The 16529-nt window shown below is 33.5% G+C and overlaps 1 protein-coding gene and 3 long non-coding RNA genes across 6 annotated transcripts; all 4 read right to left on the bottom strand.

The window, feature by feature from the left end:
* Window positions 1-547: 547 nt before the first annotated feature.
* Window positions 548-2415, bottom strand: LOC139098185 (uncharacterized). 2 transcript variants are annotated; one of them, XR_011545159.1, is made up of 4 exons: window positions 2358-2415; window positions 1992-2272; window positions 1007-1221; window positions 548-907 (listed from the first exon to the last, which is right to left on the bottom strand). It is a non-coding gene; the product is annotated as an uncharacterized lncRNA (long non-coding RNA). The 2 variants fall into 2 exon arrangements; XR_011545158.1 differs by having other exon boundaries at window positions 558-907; window positions 1992-2413.
* Window positions 2416-2862: 447 nt separating this feature from the next.
* LOC139098139 (uncharacterized) lies at window positions 2863-4553 on the bottom strand. Its single transcript, XR_011545148.1, has 2 exons — window positions 4327-4553; window positions 2863-4238 (listed from the first exon to the last, which is right to left on the bottom strand). It is a non-coding gene; the product is annotated as an uncharacterized lncRNA (long non-coding RNA).
* Window positions 4554-5439: 886 nt separating this feature from the next.
* On the bottom strand, window positions 5440-6958 carry LOC139098253 (uncharacterized). 2 transcript variants are annotated; one of them, XM_070650385.1, is made up of 4 exons: window positions 6660-6949; window positions 6575-6598; window positions 5909-6001; window positions 5440-5681 (listed from the first exon to the last, which is right to left on the bottom strand). In XM_070650385.1, exons 1-4 carry the CDS (start codon window positions 6865-6867, stop codon window positions 5512-5514), a joined length of 495 nt encoding a protein of 164 aa, XP_070506486.1. In that variant the 5' UTR covers window positions 6868-6949; the 3' UTR covers window positions 5440-5511. The 2 variants fall into 2 exon arrangements, with proteins under 2 accessions (XP_070506486.1, XP_070506487.1); XM_070650386.1 differs by lacking the exon at window positions 5909-6001 and having other exon boundaries at window positions 6660-6958.
* A 5819-nt stretch (window positions 6959-12777) lies between these two features.
* LOC139098207 (uncharacterized) lies at window positions 12778-14092 on the bottom strand. The gene is made up of 2 exons (XR_011545160.1): window positions 13761-14092; window positions 12778-13687 (listed from the first exon to the last, which is right to left on the bottom strand). It is a non-coding gene; the product is annotated as an uncharacterized lncRNA (long non-coding RNA).
* Window positions 14093-16529: the final 2437 nt, after the last annotated feature.

The raw sequence follows: 16529 nt of genomic DNA, 5'->3' as shown, positions 1-16529 counted from the left end.
ATAATTAACTGAAAAATTGGAACGAGAGCTTACATTAAAACCGAACCTAATGGAGTTGCCAGATTAGCTACTACACATCAACACTGCAATTAGGTTATGTGCTGTATACTTGAGCTTATATGTCCATAATATAGATTTAAGAATATTGTTAAGTTTAAAATCGAAGCGCTTTAAGAGTTCTTGTATGTAACGTTGTCGCTCGATTTAAGAGGAAGGATGAATAAGACGTCCAAGAAAAGCCACATTATTAAAATTCGACATAATTTGCTTTTGTGGTCAAGGCAGAACACAAAAATATTAGTCATTTAAAATATTGAGAGAAGCTGTCCAAAGATAGAATTAGTGTTCGCCTAGGAAGTATTAAGTATGTAAGATTGGGCTATCAGAGACCCGAGCAGCACAATTTGACGAAATGCATTTTTCACTGTAAAAAAGATCAAAATCATCTCTCACTATGCTGAGAAACTTCGTGGCATACCGTTTGTGTGTCGACGCAATGATACCCTAGTGAGCATGCTGTGCTGTTCAAGAGATTTTTCAACTTGAACGAAAAAAACATTTTTTAAAATTTAAAAAAATTCAATTTCATTAATTTATTTATCGATTACAAAAATATCCAAAACATAGATGTGGTCCTCCACCATTATAATAAGGTCTTTCTTCAGATGAATCTGGTCCTGAATTATAATAATCATTATGATGTGAATATTCCTGTGGTCTTCTGTTCAAATCCGCTTCCTTTCTCTTCTTCTGTTTTAATTTGTAAAGTGTTAGATATGCTCCAATATTCGCAGCTATCCCGCCACCACCTTGACTGTGACAGCTATCAATTGTGAGGATGATGAAAACCAGTAATGTAAATAGCACGATTGACTTCATTTTTTATGCTTGTGTGACAGTGAATAGACTGTGAAATAAATAATTATGAATGAAAATATTTTGGATTGACTGAACTTTTTCTATCAAAAGAAAAACAATTCAATTATTGGCATGTGAAAATGTTTACCTTTAAAGATTGTTTCGTGTGTAGCAGATTTGCAAAACTACTTATAGAGTTTACCAGAACACGTGTCTGAGATTTGAGATCTAATCGTTATTCCTATGGGGCGCCAACTAATTAAGGATTTAGTTGTGATATTTCCTTCTCGTTCTGACTGTTATGATTCTGACTGTTCTTGACTATATGATGAATAAATTTGATGTTTCTTGTAGAGCAATCAGCTAAGGATGAAAATAATTTAAGAATATTATTATGATAGAATTCGACAGGATTAAACTTGGTATTGGAAATTGACAGACGGAAGTCAGCGATGAAGTCTGAGGAAGGCCATGAATCACAATTGATCTGTACGGCCAGCAAAGAAAGTATTGTAGAATTCCCTAACATACAAAGAACATGCTCTTGGTCAACATTACGGTTGAGATTAAAGGTTTTCATTTTTTTCTAAAGATTAGGCTACTGAGTATGCTAAAAATCGTATTCGGATGTTTGTTTTAATCAACCTACTTCAGTAAACAAATGGTTTAAAAAGGACGAAATTATTGGCCTCAGGCCGACTTGACTCTGAGCTGAGGCCGGATTTCATCAAAGTTGGCTTGGCACTAGCATCACACTGTTCTAGATCAGGATTTTCCGACATTTTTACGTCTTATGCCTTTCGGAAGTTTAAAAACCGGAGCTTGAAATAGAATCAAATTCTTTATGGAGTCGAATCGCATTTAGTCGGTTGTCAGTAAAAAATAATAGTTGATCTCGAGCTCTGATACAAAAATCGAGTTTAAAAAGCATTCTCGGAGTATATTCTTTGTATGTAAAGAATCCTGCTGGAACATCAATCACAGCTTAAAGGTCGAGTTAACTCTGGTCGACAAAATCATACAAATTCAAACTCTAATTTATGTTAATTTATATTAATTTGTCGACTAGAGTTGATTGAACTGCACATAAAATTCTACTCGACTTTGAACTTCCATTAATTTTCGTAATTTACCTTAAACTTGAAATTTAGAATCCTCTTTGAATTGTTGTATCAAAAAACTTTTTGATATTTTAATTCATGACTTAATACTGTTCATTTCACATCAAAATAACACGCGTAATATTTTTTCACAAATTTCAGTCAACAAATAATTATCACAAATTAATTAAATTAATTTCCTTAATATTTTAATAAGTTCCAATTTTCAATTAAAAACTTTTTCAATTTCTTGACTTTTCCACAAGAATTGACTTCTTCCACAAGACTGGAAAATCGCATCCAACAGAAGAAAACTTTTAATTAAACAATAAAAAAAAGTTCACAATTTTTTAATAGAAAATTTAATCACAAGCTATTTATCAGAATTGTGTTCAGCACCTGATATGTATGAGAATAATATTGACTGCAGATAAACTTATGTCACTTACTTAACAACTCTATTGAGACTGAATATACAATTTTCATACAATCTGATATTAATAATAAAAAAAATTGTATTTACGGTGCTAATTAAATTTATTATCAGCTCATGTTAGCTAAATTAACTGAATGTGTAACTCTGAAATAAGCTCCTTGTGAATCTAAGAATGTCAGAAGATGTGCGTAGTGGCTTAGAATGAATTTGGAATTATTATCATGAGATCATCTCGTTTAAAGCTTTCCCGATCGGCACATATTGAAATGTTGCCACCACGGCGACAAGGTAACAGTATTCTTAAAGCTAAGTGGCTGCAAATTGGCAAATTCGGTTGTTTTCGCCAAGTGGCAGCCACTAGGCTTTAAGAATACTGCCACCTCGTCGCCGTGGTGGCAACATTTCAATATGTGCCGATCGGGTTTGAATGTAAACGAACTTGACTGTGAAAAATCAAAGAAGTAAGACTCAGGTTGTGTTAATTGTTGGATACTTTTATTAGTCATTCATATATTTTGTCATCAAATATGATTTAAGGGCTTAAATACATGCTCAGAGACATTATTTATTAATTTTAACAATTAGATAGTCAGCACAAGTCGGTTAGTCGATCAAAAATCCAATCCCAGAATCCCGTGACTCTGACATGGAGCTGGACTTGAATGCTTCACCACGCAAGGGTCACACCGGCTTCTTACTGGATTTTGGATCGATCAACCGACTTATAACTCAATGATTCTCAACTTCTAATTAACAAATCCAGTTCCTCTTATCCTTAACATGATCCAATAAATCCTCCATAACTGCATGGTCGATATTTAAAAACCGCAACATGATCACCGCTGTTGTCAATTTTATCCACAGCTTGTTGATTTTGTTCGTTTGAGGAACTCATTAGTGAGGTATTTATATTGACATCTTGCGGCCTCTGAGAATAACATTGATTTGATGATAGTGTCAGTAATAACATCAACATGAGAATGGATTTAGACATTGTGTGGGGAATTTGAGGTTAGTTTTGATGAATTTTGTTGAATTTATTGGAGGTATTTTGAGAATTTCACTAAGAATGTTCAATAGTTGATGTGCTAAATTTCAAATTTTATTGTCTTTGGCTTGGTTCTTTGCTTAACAACTTTAATTTACTTTTTAAACCCTAGTGACACAAATGAGGAAAGTTCTGACATGCAGCTTTGAATGCTTCTTTCAAGACCTTTTATCATAAATAGATTAGCTGTCAAATTTAGGCAGCTTACAATTGGCCTTAGTAAAAGAGCTTTAGCAGAGCCTGTAAAGCTTCATGGCGGAGCCTTCTTTACTTGTGTCACTCGGGAACATTTTGATTATATTTCCTTTTTTTATATTTTTTTAATCAATTTTTCACAATTTTCAAGAATTTTTTCCATTGTTTCCTTTTAATTTCTGCATTATTCATCATTACTTAGCATCTGCGTCTTAATTCGAACTCTTTATCGTAAAATATTAACCTTTTGGCTGCAGTAAAGTTAAGGACCTTTCAGTTTCCTTCAATTTTCCAATAATTTTCACTTTACTGCAAGCTTCTCCTTCAAATTTTCTCTTTAAATTCCATAAATCTTCACCTTCCGAGTCGAAATTTTAAGAACTCTTTGCTAATGATGTTGATAGACTACTACGCAGTCATTTTTTCATATCCATTCCTGAATATTCGAGACTTGTGATAATTATAAAAATCAACACCAAATCGTGAAGTTCAGTTTAATTTAATTAATCGGAAATAATGCGTGTCAATTAAGATATGAGTAAGGCATGTTTGTTCATTGTTGTGTTAAAGACTTAATTCGTGATTCCAAGAAATAAATTTGCTAAAATAAAGGAGAATAAAATTTATTAGTCACGCTGTGCTTTCACAGACTGCAAAAAAAAAAGCTCAGATTTATGGATGGAACTTACATTATTAATGACACTTTGCTTTAATAAATCCAATGAATCCTCCCATCGGTGCTATTCGTGGATGCTTGACTTTGCTGTCGTGGCAGTCATGCTTTGACTTTCTAGCTACTGGCACTGCCATTAAACTTGCAAATGCCATTAAAATGATTAAAATTGCAAAAAATAATTTCGATAATTTCATTTTTCACAAGTTTGGAACTAGTTCTGGTGATTTATATCCTTTAACGTTTTCTTTGTCACTGTTTCGATTTTCATTCATAATCTATTCTTTATATACAGTCCATTAGAACTTCTTATGTGCAGAAATTAATCTTGCGGGATATATTTTAATAATTTGATAATTAAATTAAATTAAGTTAAGCCTTGGAGTGTTAAATGATGTGTATCTTCTTGCTGGCATGAGTAACTTTGGTTCCCTGTAATCTATGACTGACTGTATTTTTATTGATGATTCGATAAGCAAGGATTTGTGTTCGTGGCAAAGTTAGAAGGCGGATATTGAGAATGTACAGCTTATATATCGAAATTTGTCACAAAGTCCAATAACCCTCGATAGCTCAGTGGTAGCAGCATCAGCGATCAGCAATTGCAGGACGTGGGTTCGAGTCCCACTCTGAATTCGTTACTCGTAGTTGTCTAGTAAAAATCCTTTTTTGGTAAGATCAACAGCTGCTGACTTGCTCAATAAGAACCTTGATAGAACTCTTTAGGAATGTCACGGGTCAGAAATTGCTCCAGTAAGAATACCCTGTAATATATAAAAGTACAGTAATACTGCAATACTTTTTTACCCTGAAATTTGACTCCGTCCATTGCTTAGTCTGATTTGAAGACTTTGCCTAACATTCGAGCACATATTTACTGATCCAATTTCCGATTCCAATTATTATGCTCAGTAGGTACCATAAAAGTACCCATTTTCATGTGCTTCTCGGGATGATCCATTTAGCTACTCATGTAAACTCTCACGTGCTCATGTAAAACATGTAAAAATTATTTTAATCAGTCAGAAAATGTAAATCATTAGAAGAAATTAGCACTTCTGAAAGCTTTAATTTAAAATATTATTTATATAATTAAGACCTGAATTTTAGGTAAATAAAAGACTAGCCATTTAAATTTAAATATTTATTTAAATAATTTCACAAGTCTACAAACAATAAATAAGTAATTAAGTTATCACAATCAGTAGCATCGTCCATATCCAAAACCAAAAGGTGGATAAACGTATGTTCCGTAGCCATAAAAGGATGAGAGTGGATTTTCACAGTAAACGGCTCGATAACCTCCATAGCCACCATATCCACCTGCAACTATAATAGGAGCAATTCCAATTCCTCCATAGTAGCCTCCTCCTGGAAAAAATAGGCATGTCATTTAATTTGATCAAAAATGGAACTAATGGAATGAAATTTTGTAAAATTTTAACAAGCAGAGAATTTAACAAGAATAGAAAGAAAATGCTAACGTAAATAACAAGCATAGAGCTTGCTAGTCAGAGATGCTGCTCTTTAGAGCATGCTTTATGCCTTTCTATGGAAAATGTTAGCCAAAAACAAATTATTAAGCATATTTTATGTACTTCTGATTCCACCTCCACCGTAGTAATTATTTACTACAGGTCTGGCATATCCTCCTGATCTGTCTCCTCTAGAAGATCCGTGATATCCACCGCCTGTAAAATGTTATGAGATATGAACATTAAATGGAATTTGTGAAATTTTACCCGTCTTTTTATTTTTAAAAATGCAAATTATTTGTAACTAGAATAAATCCCCATCAAGCATGGTGGGATGGTTACCCGGGACACAATTCTTAACATTTATGAATAGGTTGTTGACCTTAAAATGCAGAATGACAGATGCATTTAATTATATTAGTAAAAATATTATTATTATTATTCAATGTCAATAGCTTTTGCATCAATGCTTAATGGGTTTCATGATTCATACTGAATAAGTCATCAATTGCACCAAAAGTTTTAATGATTAATGAATTGTTAAAAATGCTATCAATTTAAAATTTCAATCAATCAAAATTTATAGTAAATTCTGACACGTAGTAAATACTAAAAGTGTCAATGGCTCTAATAGGAATTAGCAAATTCATTAACGTAAATAACAAAAATCCCCAATGAGTCATTCAAATCAGTTGTGGACAACGTTTTAAATTTGCTGCACACCTTTACCGAATTGCCCATCACTGATTTAAATGCTGTGAACGCTATCATTTGATGTTTACAACTTACCGCGACCGCCATAACCTCCATAACCTAAAAGGAGTCAAATTAATTTAAAATTCAATTAATTTACAAACTAACAATTATTCATTACCTCCTCGGCCTCCTCCATAGCCCCCTCCTCGTCCTCCACCAAATCCACCACCTCTACCGCCTCCAAAACCTCCTCCACGTCCTCCTCCTCCACCATGACCTCCGCCACCCCCATGTCCTCCACCTCCTCCGCCACCTCTAGCATCAATATCAGAAATATTTGATAAAAGTATCACGGATAAAATAAAAATGTAGCAATAAACTTTCATGTCCAATTTTTTTTCTCGACAAAAATAAATCAAAACGCAGATTTTCTTGACGATATTTTCTTTACAACTGGAGAACAGTTACTAGCAAAGAACTTTATTGGTCACAAAATTCATAGATTATTGTACAGTAACATCAATACATGTAGTAGAAGAAAAAGAGATATGTGGATGTGTGAGGAAAATGGTAGGAAAGTGATAAGATTGAGGAAATAAGACGCTTTTTGAATGGTGAGTGCGGGGTTAGACATGAAATTTTGCTTAGCTACATACTTAGCTGACTGTACAGATCAACTGTGGTTCATATGCTCTCTTAGTCGACTTGTAACGGTGGATTTATCGCTGGCTGTACTTTGCTAATTAGTAATATATCATGCTACGCTGTCTTTATAAACAGCCACTTTCCAAGAGTTCTTTGATTGCTTTCGCGCTCTTTTGTACCTAGAACAGTGGTAGGCAACCTGTGTGCCTTACGAAATGTCGTGAACCGTACATCGTGAGCGTTAAGATTTCTCACAACTGACCTAAGTCGATTCTGCAATTGTACTTAGAATTTGGAATTTCAATACCAGTATTAGTGCTGGCTCTGGTCATCATCCATGAAAGTTCACAGATCACAATCATGCTGCAACTCTCTCTGTGAATTTATTCATATCAATATTACGTATCGCTGAGTAAGTCATCATTGTCAGGGTCAGACACTCCCACGTATTGTACTGTACTTGTGGTATTTACATGCAGTACTTCCTTATAACTACAGTAAGTTTAGTCATAGACTTTTTGGAATTTCTAAGCCCTGATTGCTGTATTACGTAATAACTAAACAACCCTTTTAAAATATATCAAAAGTAAATGCGACAAACTTCTCAACAGCCTTCCAAAAAATCATTAATACCCAAAAAAACTTAAACAAAATCCCCAAAAACTTTTCATAATCGAATTAAAAACAACCAAACTGTACACCATACCTCAAAACTTTTGTCAGATATTATGGCAACAAATACTTCGTGCTCACTTAATTTTCCTTCAAGTCTGTTTGAAGTAAACGATGAGAATATTTTTTTGATATTTTACAAAAATTAGAATAATTAGCAGCAATTTGTCATATCGCATATTTATTTGTGTTCAAGCTTTATAGGATGACATGATAAACTTTTTCTAATAAATTAAATGAATTAGGTAAGTAAATTATGTACACAATTGTGGATATGAGTTAGTAAATTTATGCAAAATATTGATGGTAAGGCAAGAGTTTGTCGAGTCAACCATCTGCCATCGACATAATATAATTAATTTTCATTTTATTTCTGCTTTTCCGGCTTTTTGTTATTTCGTCTGTCATTAAATCTCTTGACCAGCTGTGCTGAATTTAATGTAGTTTTTATGTTTTTTGGTAGTTTCGAGTGCCTTTTTTGTTGGACGATGCTGGAGCAATGGAAGAAAAACTTTAAGAACAATTAAGAATCTTAAGGGTAGCACTTTTAACTTTCAGTACTGTTCACTGTTGAGATTAATCCACCAAAAATCAATTTATAATTTTATAAAGTTCAATTCAGATTTGGGATCATTTGTAAGTGACGATTTACTTTAAGGAAGCAAGTAGAAAGATGGTTTTGAGGTGTAATTACTTACTTCGCTGGCTGAATAGTTCAATTTTGATCCAGATGTGATTCCTCAGATGACACCTGAACCTGGTTTTATCGCTGGCTATCGTGAGCCAATTTCCAATGCTACTTACTCACTTGCTTCCTTGAGTAAATCAATTAAGATCCATGGCCCCTCGCAGATGTCGTCTTATTATCTTCTGTTCCTCTTTTTGCACAAGTTGATTTCATAAACGGTCGGTTATATGACTTTCCATCCCTAGTCTGATTGCGGAGTTGCCACACTTCAGACGAGGTGTTTTGGATAGTCTTTTACTATATCATTTAACGTCCTTATTCCGGTATATAACTCAGACAACAGCGGAGTATTTAGAGGTATCAGAGGATATCACGAGAAGGTTTACATTTGATCAGCTTTTGAGTCAAACTTCAGCTTCCCCACTCCCCCAGATTAGACCATGCAATACTGTCTCTGTCAACCGCTTCCCTCTATGAGTCTATCATGTACTAAGGTCTAAAATCACAAAACAAATCAACCTCTTAATAGACATTAAAAAAAAATAAAAAAAATAATAATAGACATTACCTACCAATTAATCCCTTACCAAGATTTTTCAACATAATTAATCCCTTTTTCCACGGCCAAGATTAAATATTAACTCTCCAAAAACCTTTTTTTTGCAATTTTCTCAAGGCTATCCACACTCAAGGTTTACTTACAGAACATCTTGTATACTTAATATTTTTTTCGCGAATCACTTGACCCATCCATTTACCTTATTATTCAATAAATATTTCATCATCATCTTACAATCACGGAAGTAAATGGCATGATAAAGCTCATTTTCAATGTTAAGGTAAGAGATGACTCAGATATAAAGATTTATGAGCTAAATTCATTACTGTGAAGCTGTTAATTTAATTAATTTGTCTATGTGAAATTATTATAACTGAATCAATTGATTTTGATGAATTTAACTAAGAATTCTCGTGAATTATGTGATTGTTTACTGGAAATAAGAAGAATTCATTTGTCAAGACTCCACTTTCTAGGATTAGCCAATAAAAATGAAGCAAGCTCCTCACTTAGGGATAACTAATCCATTTTTGTCGTTCGGAAGTCAAGTCAGACTTGAACCTAATTTTCGGCCATTTCTATTGCATGTGCTTTCCGAGAATACTTTTAATAAAATTTACTAAGCTAAGGCTTTTGGTTGGTGCTCAATTTTGATCAGGTTAAAAATATCTATTCTCACAATACCAGAACCTGTATATAAATATACTATATTGTCTTTTACAATCAATAACTAAACTGGATTCATATTTCTGATGATTTAAAGTTCAATCCAATCAAAAAGTTTCAATCCCGAGCAACACAAATAAATAAAGAATACTCCGCTAAGGAGCTTTTAAGTCTTCAAAATGCATACATGAATCAACACCAAACGGAAGCTCAATTTCGACTCGGATTTTGTATTGAAAAGTCAACTTGAGTTGACTCGACTTTAAGATGTCTACTTCAAGCTTTAGATTGGAACTCAAATGACCGTCCATGTATTACTCGGCAGTAATATTACAACTGTTTCTTATGTAGTTTTAATAATAAATATTTCAATCTCCATAAATCTTGTCGATACTTCAAAAAAAAAATTTCAATTTCAAGCATGCAGCACAACATTGCACTCAACTGGATTACAATACAATTTATATAAATCTACAGACAGAGCTACTCATGAAGATGATTGTTCTCATGTGCTATTCACCATAATAATGTAAACGAAATTTAACAATGTTTTTTTTTTCTGGAACTTTTTACAAGCACTTCCGCTTTATAGTATGCAAATACATTCATCCAGTCATGTACATTGTAAATCCTTTTATTATTGAATATGCAATTCATGCTTAAAAATAAATAAAAATTTAATAACAATAGGAAAACTTAACAACAAGCTTATTTTTTGAAACTTTCATAATAAGGTTCAACAGGATAATATGGCGGGCCATATACTACAACACTTTCGGAGCAGCATGGTCGTCTTGGAATTAATGATGAAATCAGTTTTTTCTTCAGCCAAATTATTGCGTCCAGAGAGTCGTAAAATGCTAAAAGTAAAGGAAATTAGATTAGTGATGAGAATTTAAAGAATTTGAGATAATTAAGAATGATTTTGTGACTTGTGTGAGTTAATCTGACAGACAAAGAGATTCAATTTAGGAACTATATTGATATTAGTGTACCAAACAAGCATGCTCTTTGTCTATTAGGAATTAGGATTCACCCGAAACTGCTGGCCAGCAGAATTAAAAATACTGGCCTGTTGACTATGACGAACAATAAGGTTTATCCGAAAATTGCCGGCCTCAAAAGCTAAACATTATGACTAGATTAAGTGACAAAAATTCAGAAGCTATGTTATGTATTCAATATCAATACCGACAATTTCGAGCAAATCCACAAAATGAGTGTATCCAGAGCATCTTACTAATTCCGATTCAACTCCATAGCACGAATTATACCAATAGTGAGCAGCCATTCATTGTGGTAGGCCCCGACCAATACCCAACTGACATGGCATCCGGTTCATGCCATTGGCAAATATTCTTGACAGCACACAGGCTGCCCACCACTAGATTAAACTTTCTTTACAACAAATCGTCACAAAAATCAAATTCCTCCAAATAATCACATCCAGTTCCAAAAACCACAAATAACACAAAACTCACCATCAGGTCGTTGCGCCAGAGGCACTGGATTGCGTTTTGTTGTAACTGTGAACGGAAATTGTGGCATTGGTGTTGGTTTACCATCAGCATTGTTTTGCAGACACACAAAAATCGTGAGAATTGTAATCAAAAACACTCGCACAAATTCCATAATTATTGTCAACAACTGCAACTTCAAACTTTAGTCATCAAATGACTGACTAGAAATGACATTTTTTTTTTCGGAAAAAAGGAAAGCTTTCAGTCATTTTTCAATGTGTTTGTCCATAAAGACCTTCATAGATTATCACATTTTTATTGTTATGTCCATCCATCGTACATCCAATTCTGACGTCTTTTTCGCTTTCCATTTTCATCTCTACATGCGTTCACAAATATTATCTATTGTGATTATGATTTAAGCCTATTTATAATGCTACTTATGATATTTTGGACACGATACAGTTTAGTAATCAATGTGATAATGGACATCCGATGCGGAAAAAATATTTTTATTTACTTAATTTCTGAATACTTTAAAGTCTATCGATTTTCAACATCCAAGGTATGCTTTATATTGTTCAGTCAACAGCTCAACACACTGGAGACTATATACAGTCGTAGACTTATTCGCAGACAATTATTGAAATGCAAAATCATCAATTTTATTTACTATCATAAGTCATAAAAAACAATTCATTATTCGCAGCATAAAGCTATTAAAAGTGGCAAAATTTATTGCATTTGATTCGTCTATCTGGTGCTGGTTTTGTACAGTAATAAAATATCTCCCGAGTAGCACAATGAAATTGCTTGGACATGGCTATGTCGCCATATTAGTGGCAAAATGTATATGTGTCTTGACTGCACTGATATAGCTGGTTTTTGGAGCGTTTTGGCAGCTAAAAATGGAACTTGTCGCTAAGTGTCGTTCGGTGCTTATTTAGGGTCTCCCGGAGTCTCAGTTTCACCGTGACTTTAAGTTAATTCTTCGAAAAATTTGGAAACTGAGACAGGGAAATCTTGGTATCAGTTTCGGTCTCAAGAATCCTTAGTTCTATATAATGGAATTCTATTTATGAGAGAAAAGAAGCTTTCACATGACAAAGCACAGTTCAAACAGTAACAGAGTCTATTTTAGGAATTTTCACATGGATAAAAATGAGAAATTTTTTAATATTTTTCGGATGGTTTATTTTTGGATGCTATTTACTCTGAGATTAATATTGACTTTAAGTGTGAATTGAGTCGTTATGTGAATTTTTTGACGATTTTTGAACTGTTAAAGATGGTGCATTAGGAACACATGTTTGTTAGTAAGCTAAAAGTAGAGCTCAATGTTGATCCGATGAATTCGAGTCAAATTGAGTCGAATTATTCTCAATTCACACTTTAGCAAGGTATTATACGGATCTTTTTGGACAAATTTAAGTCTAAATGTCAATGCTATGTTGAGTTATGACAGAATCATGCGAGGAAAGTGCAGCAGCGTCTCAGTAAAAATACAGCAGATGGCCGCCCTCTAAGAAAATGAATTGAGATGATGAGGCTTTATAACCTGCTTTATACCCTGATTTATACCTGAATAATGGAACATATGTGTTGATTCTATTTAATTTATAAATATTTTATTCAAACTTTAAGTCTACATACTCTAAATCTTTCATATCTTATTCCCACGTTTTTCTAAAATTATGTCTTAATGTAAGACATTACAAACTGCCATAAATAAGTTCAATACTTCTCTGTCACTTAATAATCCTAATGATATAGACAAAAACATAGCCAAGAAATTTGGTTAGGTGGTCCTCGACCGATTTGGTATCTGGTTCCGCCTCTGGATGCAGGTTGACTTAAATTTAATTTTATCGACTATCCTCATTTCCTCACTTATCACTTACTTTTATCACATACAAAATAATTTTTTCGATGTCCTCAAAGTTAAGTTCTAAATTTTCTGATCACTTCCATTCGATTTTAATTTTTCCGATCACTTCCTCCGCTCCAATTCTTGATGAATATCCGATCACTTTGGTTGATTTTCAATTTTTCATCAAAAATACTTAAACCCAGGGTAAACGAATAGAAAAATTGACCGTTAATTTTGTACGGTTTTCTACGAATTTGTACGGTTTTTTAGCACCAGAAATTTAAATAAAATTTAACGGTTAAAACATAAATTTTTTAATGATAATTTTAATTGATATTGGCTGACTTAATCAAGTATTTTGGTATCATGTCTGCAACTGATCAACTAATTAACCGTAATAATTAAATTCTATGTTTTAAACTCACGAGGAAATAAATTTTTTTGTGATAATTTCTAACGGTTTTTCCAAATTCAAACATAAGTGCTAAAAGCAGGACACTGCTAAAATTGAAATGCTAAAAGCAGGACACTATCCGTTTACCCTGGACTTAAACATGATGATTACGATCATGTGGTTGGATATAGCTGTGCTTCTTGTCAATGAGTAAACTTTTGTACATCATGTAGCTCACATAGTCTAGACGTGCTGCATTTTGGAGGAAATAATAAAAAGTTAGGTTATAATTCAACTTGATCCTTAAAATATTAAATTTCCTTACCAGGTCCTTTCCTTCCAGCAATTTTTCTATGTCCATGTCCCGGTTTCGGCAGCACCGTAAATGGAAATGCAGGACTCGGCGTAGGTGCACTTTCGACTATACAAATGTAGCACATGGCAATTGACAGTAAAATTATCGTCGTTGATATTCTCATCGTTACTTGTTGTGTGTAATTTTTTGTTTCCGTAATGCTTGGTTGTTAAAATGTTATTGAATACGTTCAGTGATATATCGTCTGTATTTATAGTAAGTGTACCGAAATTCTGATTAGCATCTCAACTCTTTGTTAAGTATAAATAGGATTATAGGAAATTTTTCTGGAAAACTGTGATTTTGGCGTATTAGACGTTTATGGTGATGATTTGAAGGGTCTAGGTTTGAAGATTTTTTAGATTTTAGATTCATGATGGCTGGGACTGTCTGGATCTGCTTGGATCTTAGTTGATTCTAGACCAGGTGTAGAAATTTTGGTCCATAAACCAATGCATTTCTAGATCACACTAGTGTAGTAGTGTGCAACCTTTTTGTGACATATCAATGTGCCGGTGCACATAAGTTGTTCAACACTGCTTTAGTGGGTCGTCCAAATTATCACATCAATTGAAACTACTTTGTTTTAAGACACAGCAAGTTTTCAGGTTGTCATGTTTGGTATCAATAGAAAGCTGCTGACAAGATCTTTCCATGGACTTTAAATTCATGATCTAAAACAGCCTGTTCATAAACATTATCGAGCCCCTTTCTCAAATATTGCACATCAAATTTAAATAACAACAATAAGTGCTTCAAGTCACAAATACATTAATGCACAAAGTCCACAAAACTTAGACTATCTGAATATGTGGCTTAGACCAGTGATGGGCAACATGTGTGACATGGCCCACTAGTCTGTTGACCATTTTTGTTTTTGGAATTCAATGAGTCATGAGTCGTGTACGATTTTGATCATTGCTTACCACCAAAGCGTGCCGCGACACAAAGGTTGGCCACCACTGGCTTACAACATCTCTCTCCATACAATCAGTCAGACATAGCAACTCCACAACCACATTTTCGATCTCAAAAACATGAAAATTACTTCAAATAAAATATTTGCTGTGGCTGTTTATCGTGATAAATTCAAAATATGCAGCTACTTGTGTGTTATTTATTATTTACCCAAAAAAATATTTTTGTTATTGTTATTCTCGAATTATTGGCCTTCGTAAGGAATTGTAAATTTCTTAATTCAATAAAAATGAATTATTTTGCAAACATGTTTAAAAATAAAATTCAACTTTTTCTTATTTGCTGATCGGACGGTGCCACATGTGCTTTGTATTGCTAAATTTGACATTTTTTGTCAACTGAAAATTTCTCTAAATGTAAAGCAATTGCTATAAATGGATTGTACATGCGACAATTCTTTGTTGAAATCTATCCAACAATGGACATTGTTTATTGTGTGAAATCTTGTCTCTATGATATAATTAAACTGTTTTTCTTTACAATTTTCGATTGAAAAATGACTTACGGATCAGATGTTTCGCATTTTGTATAGTTGGAGATGAGACTTTTGGGGGTGTGTTTAACGTCTTAAATGGATATTGTGAGCATCAACATTGATGGACATGATGGTTTGCTGAAAATATTGTATTAAGTAAATTAGTCACTTCTGGTGATCAGATGTCCATGAAAAATCTATACCCGAATGGAACAGGCATCGATTAGCCAACATTACGTCAACCTATATGAGTAGTTTATCATTAAAGAGCAAGTTCAAACTTACATGTTGTCTAAAGTTACTCAAAGTGTTGCTTTCGGTAAATCTTTAAGACAGTAACTGAATAGGAGCTCAGACTCAAAACTACAAGGAAATTTTCTGAAATTTCGACAACTTTTGAAACTGAAAACGAAGAGTCTTGGTCTCGGTATGATTAATACCAATTGATCCATTGTGAATCGTAAGGCGGTAATAAAGAGATTGAACACTTCCCGAAAACAACCGGATTTGCCAAGTGACAGCCACTTGTCTTTAAGTATACGACCGACTCGTCGCCGTGGTGACAACATTTCAATTTGTGCCGATCGGGCTTGGTCTTGGTCTCAAGCCTAAATATTACCAAGACCAATGTTGACTCAGAATATGTTTGGAAAAATCAATTCGAATCGAATTCAAACTCTATAAACAGCATAAATCATCCTTGTTCAGCCACATTTCTAAATCTCTAAATCCAGCATTGATCGAATATCAAAAATCTCAAATATTTCATCAGATATGCTATAAATATCTATAAAATTTTCCATCAATGCACATTCAAATTGCTTATTTAATCATGAATCTATTTTCATTTGAAAAAAGTTATATTTAAATCAGGTAAAAAGTGCTAATTGATAAAGAATCACTATGCTGACGCAATAAAAAGGTAAATTCAAAAGGATATATTGATTCTTGATTCTTTTTGAGAAGTGCTGCTTCGAGTCGTTTAGAAATGATATAAATTGTAACAAAAGGAATTGTAAGATATTCAGCAGTAATGCAACTTGGATGAAACGTATTTCTAGAGGATAACTTGACAAAATGTCTAGTTAATAACTAGCATCACGGTCGATTAATGACATACAGAACGTTTCAAAGTAAATCTCAGTCGACTCTCTCATTAGTCGACTCTAGGTCTTGAATTTGGATATTAACTAAGCCTAATCTGAATATTAATTGTGTCAAGTTATCCACAGTAACAGACAAAGAATCCACTTTTAGGTACCAAAGATATACTTCTGAATCATGAC

The sequence above is a fragment of the Chironomus tepperi genome, unplaced genomic scaffold (genome assembly GCF_022539635.2).
Source record: "Chironomus tepperi strain 1889 unplaced genomic scaffold, CSIRO-AGI_Ctep_v1 contig_445, whole genome shotgun sequence".
NCBI lineage: Eukaryota > Metazoa > Arthropoda > Insecta > Diptera > Chironomidae > Chironomus > Chironomus tepperi.
This window is presented reverse-complemented; position numbering and strand designations above follow the sequence as displayed.